At 42.6% G+C, this 7414-nt stretch overlaps 1 protein-coding gene across 2 annotated transcripts; it reads left to right on the top strand.

Annotated features, from left to right (window-relative positions):
• Positions 1-3607: 3607 nt before the first annotated feature.
• Positions 3608-5881, top strand: LOC136512731 (WAT1-related protein At5g64700-like). Of its 2 annotated transcripts, XM_066506731.1 has the most exons (6): positions 3608-3721; positions 3791-3977; positions 4123-4185; positions 4309-4425; positions 4623-5037; positions 5126-5881. In XM_066506731.1, exons 2-6 carry the CDS (start codon positions 3799-3801, stop codon positions 5522-5524), a joined length of 1173 nt encoding a protein of 390 aa, XP_066362828.1. In that variant the 5' UTR covers positions 3608-3721; positions 3791-3798; the 3' UTR covers positions 5525-5881. The 2 variants fall into 2 exon arrangements, with proteins under 2 accessions (XP_066362828.1, XP_066362829.1); XM_066506732.1 differs by lacking the exon at positions 3608-3721 and having other exon boundaries at positions 3740-3977.
• Positions 5882-7414: the final 1533 nt, after the last annotated feature.

Genomic DNA, 7414 nt, shown 5'->3' on the forward strand with positions numbered 1-7414 from the left:
TACACACAAACATGATGATTAACTATATCTGATGACGTGACAAATTTTTTATTGGGCAGTGTTTGGAAAACCTTTATTGAGAAGCAACACATGGAAAAATGCAAAGCGCCACTGAATGTAATCCCTTTGAAAGTAAGTCCCCTGAATCGCATCATCTTTATTAATTAAACATATAGCTTTCACCGGATCACCAGATTGGATGACAAATCTTTTTCTCGTAAAGTGGTGTCTGAGGCAGGAACAGGGGAACAACTACTGTGGTTACTATGTTTGCAAGTTTATCAAGGTGCTCTCCCAAAGAACTCCTACAGAGAGACTTAAAGTATGTTAAAAATACACTATATATTCATTTAATTATTATTATTGATTGTGTTACTATGTCTTTATATATATATGTACATATATTAATTTATTTTCCTTTAATTCAAACCTGTAGACTCGATGGTTGGAGGAAAAGGTCATACGGCAAGACCAAATCAAAGCAATTCAAGAGTCTATAGCCGAATTTTTTAATGAGCATGTCATCGATTCCAAGGGCGAGTTCTACTTCGACCCAACACTGCCATTGAAGCCAAGCTAGAGGATGAGAGGAAACTTGTTATGTCACAATAACTGTAATGCAATCTTTTGTAATATATGCACATGAAATAATATAATGTAAAATACACATATGCATGCATGCATGTAAATATATATATGATGCATGCATGCATATATATATATATATATATATATATATATATATTTCTATGCTTGAATTGTGTGATTTAATACGTTCATTGTGCTTGAACCGAAACATACTATACGCGCGTATAAATGTATAATTAGCAGCATACAATACGACTTCGAAAACCTATTTTGAAAAGAAAACAAAAAAAATGAAAAGAAAAGAAAAAAGAAAAAAACCTTTAGTCCCGGTTCGTATTACCAACCGGGACTAAAGGTGCCGGCCATCGTGGCATGTCAGGAGGCACCTTTAGTCCCGGTTGGTGTTACCCACCGGGACTAAAAGTCTTCCTTTAGTCCAGGTTCCTGACCCGGGACTAAAGGACCCCCCTTTAGTCCCGGGTGGGGAACCGGGACTAGAGGGGGTTCCCCACCAGGAGTAAAGCTCGGTTCTCTACCAGTGCCACAACCTCATAGCCAAGGTCCAAACCGCAGCGCACTAGCTAGCCATCTGAACTAAGTCACTTTCTCGACAAGAAAGCACCCAAACATTTATTTACATACATAGTCTAGGTCTATGTATGTTAGCTGCCATGAGACGTTGTAAGAACCTGTTGTCCTATGCGATGAGATGATATATAGTCCTCCTACGTATTTTAGAAAAAAATGGTCGTTTGGAAATTAAATCTAGAGTTGCCACCCAATATAATAATCATGCAAATAATATAAAGCACCTTTTAGCAGGTACAGGCTTTTAATTTTAGGGCCCTCAAAAAGAAGGAGAGAAAAGAAAAGGGATTTGTAAAGAGAAAATGAAAAGGGAAGCTGCTTGCAGCCTTCAAACTCCCCCACATTCCCCTTGGAGCAGAAGAAGTGTCATTAATGTCGGATTGAATTGAAAGATGACCAGGATAGCAGATTGGTGTGATAGTTAATCAACGACGAACAATTCAAATATAAAGGTTACACTGACATTAAAGATTGACCCTGCTAGGCAATGCTCTTGGGTCCCATTCATCAAGCACGTAACATTTTCTCATCCTCTTTTATGGTGGTACTAAAAATTTTAGATTTAGAAAAAGAAAACATCCTCCTTTTGTATAAATCATATTCTTCCTTGTTTATATCAGAGAGAATTTTGGTTGGAGAGCTAGAAACTTATTACATATCCAAGCAGGCTGTTTTCATGTATTATTACTAGCTAGCTGTCAATTAAAATCATCACAACAACAAAAATGAAAAAAGTCAGGGAATCCAATTGCCATGTCATGTCATTTCTGAAGATATGCATGGACCAAATAAAGATCTCAATGGCCGGAGATGATAGATAAAAGGAAGAACTGAAAGACCGAAACGATGGATCGAATGCGTGGCATAGAATCCAACAGGTGGTGATAGTCTGAATGCGTGCCTAGCAACGAAAAGATAGAATTGCATTAGTTCATGTTGGTGCGCTTTTTTGCCTAGCTCTGCAGTCTATATATATTGTTGTCTCAGATAGATCGTGCTTTTCTCATGGAACAAATTCTCAATCATAATGTACATTCTCAAAAAAAGCTCTGGTCATGATTTACAGATATATATTATAAACAATAATCTCCTGTATGGAAATCTTTATTGTCATGATTCAGACAAGCATAATGCCTAGAGAAACTGTCTGCCTGCTGGTCATGATTTACATATATATAATATAAGTAAAGTTCTGGATCTCCTGCGTGGCAGAAACAAGATATCATGGATCATCTCATACACATATAAAAAATGAAATCATGAATCAGCTAGAGAAAGAATATCTACTCAGCAAAGGGGCACTTGTAGGATTCGTTTGCTGCTATATTATATAAAACTGAACATGATTGGTTGTGGTCTATCTTATGCAGATGAGGTACTAATATCGTCACCATTCACATGATCAGTGAGGCACTAGCTAGCAAATAATATAGAACAGGCCTGGACTTATGCAGGCCCATTGATTTTTGCTGGTTCAAAATTCGAACTATATATACCAGGAAATATAAAATATGTTATTCATTCAAACATGACCAATGAGCTAATTAGCCAATAGTACTAGCCAATATATATATCTCCAGGCCTCCCCCCCCCCCCCCCCCCCCCCCCCCCACCAACCAATGTTGAACACGTATTTGATATACTTGGTCACTTGTGCTGCGGTTGTTTGTTGGGTTATTTAGCTTACAAGAAATAATTTTGTGTTTAACCATTGTCTTTTTTTGTTTTTGCAGGTTCTATTCAGGAGACACGTTAATTGCCTTCGGTTTTAGACTCAGTTAGTTACAGGCTTACAGCGCATTGAGGAAACCTAGTTCACTCTTAGTCAAGGGTGTTATGGTCCATTTGGAGTTCTTTTATTTTTTCCGCGTTGGCTATTAATGTTAAACTTAGTGTGTGGAGTTAGTTAAACTTTGTAATAGTTTTGGACCGATGCCTCTTCTGTGAAGTCTGAACACGGTTTTATCCTCCATTATGTAAAATAAGAAAAGAAAATTCGGTGTCAGATGGTAGATTCGGGAAGAAAGTAAATGGCTTCTCGAAAAAGGTAAAGAAAGTGCAATAATGGGCACGCAAAGCGCATGAATCATCAGTCTTTGCACTAACAAATCCACTATAGCTAATAAGCGGTCATGACATGTATGCATATCACTACGTTGGCAGCAGAATGCAGCAGGGAGCTATACAGAAACCATTTCAGCATGCACTTGCTGCTAGTTCCTTTCACAGGGCATTTATTCATTTCTGCAGTGCAGATTGATGATATAACCAAAGGGCTAAGGCAAACGACCACATCACTCTTTCCCAAGACGGGAGGAGAGAGGAAGATGACTCTTGCCCAAACACCAAAAAATTGTGATTCAGAGGAGGACAGGAAAAAGCTACACACACTACTCTAGCTACTTTGGAACATCCAACCAGAGGAGCAGATCATGCAGCATCTTCATCTTTATATAAGGCTGCCCCCCCTCCTCTCCTTTGCTTCTTCATCACAGCCACTGATGACATAAACCATCTCACTCATTCTCTGTAGAAGTGTAGCCAGGTAGCTGCAGCTAGCTAGCTAGATAGACATAAACACATCTCGATCACTCATTTCTCTGTAGAAGTGTAGGAGAGGCCATGGATGCCACCAGCAAGAAAGCCTATGGGGTTGCCATCATCATACAGCTCATCTACACCGGCATGTATGTTGTCTCCAAGGCGGCATTCAACCATGGCATGAGCACCTACGTGTTCATCTTTTACCGCCAGGCGGCGGCCACTGCTCTATTGCTTCCCCTAGCCATTGTTCTTGAAAGGTAACTGAAGTTATCTAAGGCTAAGCAGTAGCAGTCTGTATAATTAAAACTGGAAATTGCTTTTTTCCTTCAATTTTTTTCTTCTAATAATATATATGATCGGTGAAACAATTGATTGATATATCTGTGATTGACTTGATGGCAGGAGGAATGCACCACCCATGTCGTTCAGGTTGTTTCTGAAGCTGTTCTTCTATGCATTGCTTGGGTATGTAACTAACACTTGATCCATCAGTGGTACTAGCAGCTAAGCTTCCTGTACTGAATACAACTACTGATGATTAACACCATATATATGACATGTGGTGTCTTTGATGAACTTAATTTGTAGCAACACATTGAGCATGAATCTGTACAACATAAGCCTCAAGTACACCTCTGCAACCGTAGCATCAGCAACGAGCAACTCTGTCCCTGTGGTCACCTTCTTCCTGGCAGTCCTGTTAAGGTAATAAGCCCCTGGCTGGCGTTAATTACCAAATTCAGTTAATTAGTCTCCAATTAAGCGTGTGCCTTCCTTAGATTAATCTATAATTAACTGTACTTATCATTGCTGATTTGACTGATGGCAATAATATAATGCAGAAAAGGAAGTCATCATTAGCAAACCTAGTTTTATTTATATACACATGTGTGTGCATGCAGGCTGGAAGTGGTTCGGCTGAGAAGCCCGTCAGGCATGGCGAAGGCGGCGGGGGTGGCGCTGTGCCTGGCCGGGGTCCTGACCATCGCCCTGTACACGGGTCCCTCGATGAGTCCGGTGAACCACCACCGCGCCTTCGCCGCGCACCATCCTCATCCTCAAGCTCATGCTGATGGCGGCGGCAAGGGGACATGGATGAAGGGCACGTTCCTGATGCTGCTGTCCAACACGACGTGGTCCCTCTGGATCGTCCTGCAGGCGTCGCTGCTCAAGGAGTACCCCAACAAGCTGCTGTCCACGCTGGTACAGTGCGGCCTCAGCACCGCCCAGTCCTTCCTCCTCGCCGTCGCCGTCGAGCGGGACCCCGCCGCCTGGAAGCTGCAGCTCGACGTCGGCCTCCTCGCCGTCGCCTACTCCGTGAGTAGTAGTATTATGAGCAACGACGACGACGAAGAGATTATCAAGCAGACAAACAACTATCGTCGACGACAATGCGTGCATGCAGGGTCTTGTGGTGACGGGCGTGTCGTTCTACCTGCAGGCGTGGTGCATTGAGAAGCGTGGGCCTGTGTTCCTGGCCATGTCCAACCCGCTGGGCCTCCTGCTCACCATCTTCTGCTCATCCTTCTTCCTCGGCGAGATCGTGCACCTGGGCAGCCTCCTCGGCAGCGGCCTCCTCGTCGGAGGCCTCTACAGCGTCCTCTGGGGCAAGAGCAAGGACCACCTCCACCAGAAGCAGAGTCAGGAGCAGGCACCGAAAACTCTCAACACCACCAGCAACGACGACGATGAGGAGAAGCAGCAGCCGGCGGCGGCGGTGCAGAACACGGGCGCCGGCGACGAGAAGCAGCTCAAGGACTTGTTTGCAATGGAGGCATCACCACTGCGCCATCAGTCCGGATGAGCAAATCGTCTACTGAGCTGTTGAGGCGAGTACTTTCTGTACATACATGTGTGTGTATGTATGTACGTGCCTATGTCTATGTGGCGGGTGTAGTTGGATTCTGATGCATGGATGGATTCCATTTTGTTCTGATGATCCAGTGATCCTCCTCTGGGCTGAAACCGGCAGCAGTGTGCATGCATGCATGTGCCAAAAATGTAACAGCTACATGTAATGCGTATTGCTCTGCTGGGCCAAAATTGTAGCCGATAGCTAGCCCAAGGGCCGAGCACCCAGCCCAGCTGAGTGCAATAGATGCGGCGTCCCTTGGCCCAGCCTTTTTCCAATCCAATGAACAAAGAGGGGACAGGGGATTGTTCTATCTCATTAACCTCCATGGTGTTTCACAGCAAAAACACAAAGACCCTAACCTCCATCATCTCTTGCAGATGCTCCCAACAGGCAACATCCTTCCTTGCACTAGCTGCAAGTGGAACACCTATCTACTTTTAGTTCTAGTTATGTTCTTCAATTCGACTCCGTCATCCATATTTGCAACCACAATCTGATGTGTCACCCCCACCTTAACTTTTCCAATAGGCTGTTCTCCACTATATCCAGTTTCATCTGGCCTAGTGCCCATCAACTGTCTCCACGCGAGATAAGCCAACTCGCCAATTCGCCACAGCCATACCTCAATGGAGATGGAGAAAGGAAGATACAAGATTGGTAGAATGGAGAATACGTGGTCGCCGTACCCAGTGGCAGAGGGAGGGAGAGGCAAGGGGGGGACCAAAGCGGCCCTAAGCTGATGTAATTTAATTCAGATTCAACCAAATTTTAACAAAATTTGCATTGCCCCACCTAACAATTAATAGGAAATTCATATTTCTGACTCTATCACTGATGGTCGGAGTCTACTTGAGATAGAGCAAGCAAAGTAAGAGGGGTAAGGAACAACTAGGTAGCCTCTCCCTTTATAAGTAAAAACTCGCTATCTTTAACAAAGGTTTTACTTCATTTATTTTTGCATCAAACTATGGGATTAAGTGGTACGCTCTAAGCTTCTAAGCCGGCGTTTGCACCTCACTCTTAGTATCAATGAATAACATTAACATCTTTGGCACCTTGCTAAAGTCCTTGAGCTCCGTGTCAACAATGTCTGCCCACTGTTTTGTTTTTATATGAAATTTCGATGACACAGGGAGGGGCTGCCCCTAGGCCCGTATTTACTATATATTAATTATAAAAAAAATACAGAGTTGGTGTTATAAAAGGCTTTTGTAACCGGTGTTTTATCATGAGAGTAGAAATATGATCTTTTTGCTTGATGGATAAATAAAGTTGATATCAAGTCCTGTTTTAGTGGCTAGAGCTGTAGCTAGCACAACATTTATCATGCTCAAGACCTCTTACGGATATTCATAGTGGTAGGATGTATAGATCTTTAGAGTGAGTTTTAGAAAAAAAAACGCTAATTATGTTTTTTAGAATGAAATAAATAGATTAATAAAACATGGAGCTAGATATTAGATATTGGAGTAAACATCGTGGAAGCAGGTGTACGGTCTTGAAATAGGGAGCACCCTGCTACCCTACAACCTACATACCCTCCAAATGTTGAGTCTTAGGCAAGCAAAGCATGATCCATGCATATATAATGTTGCATGTGCATATGCCAACAAGTGGTAGCTATTTTATAATGTGTATGTGTGTATCAACAAAAAATTCGCATTTCTGGCTCCGCCACCGATTGTCGACATCCACTAGAGATAGAGAAGGGAGAGTTAAGAGGCGAAGACGGTGTGTAGAAACTTATGTAGAGATAGAAATAAAATTCCTTTCTAAATTAAAGATGGGTGGAACAACTAGGTGGCCTCCCCCTTTATAATTAAAAGTTATAATTACCTA

This window comes from Miscanthus floridulus, chromosome 16, assembly GCF_019320115.1.
Source record: "Miscanthus floridulus cultivar M001 chromosome 16, ASM1932011v1, whole genome shotgun sequence".
Taxonomy (NCBI): domain Eukaryota; kingdom Viridiplantae; phylum Streptophyta; class Magnoliopsida; order Poales; family Poaceae; genus Miscanthus; species Miscanthus floridulus.

Bases quoted from the DNA above. Each gene is read 5' to 3' on its own strand.
- LOC136512731 (XM_066506731.1), top strand. From the start codon at position 3,799: ATGGATGCCACCAGCAAGAAAGCCTATGGGGTTGCCATCATCATACAG. The intron at 3,978-4,122 runs GTAACTGAAGTT...ACTTGATGGCAG, and splicing joins CTAGCCATTGTTCTTGAAAG to GAGGAATGCACCACCCATGT. The intron at 5,038-5,125 runs GTGAGTAGTAGT...GCGTGCATGCAG, and splicing joins TCCTCGCCGTCGCCTACTCC to GGTCTTGTGGTGACGGGCGT.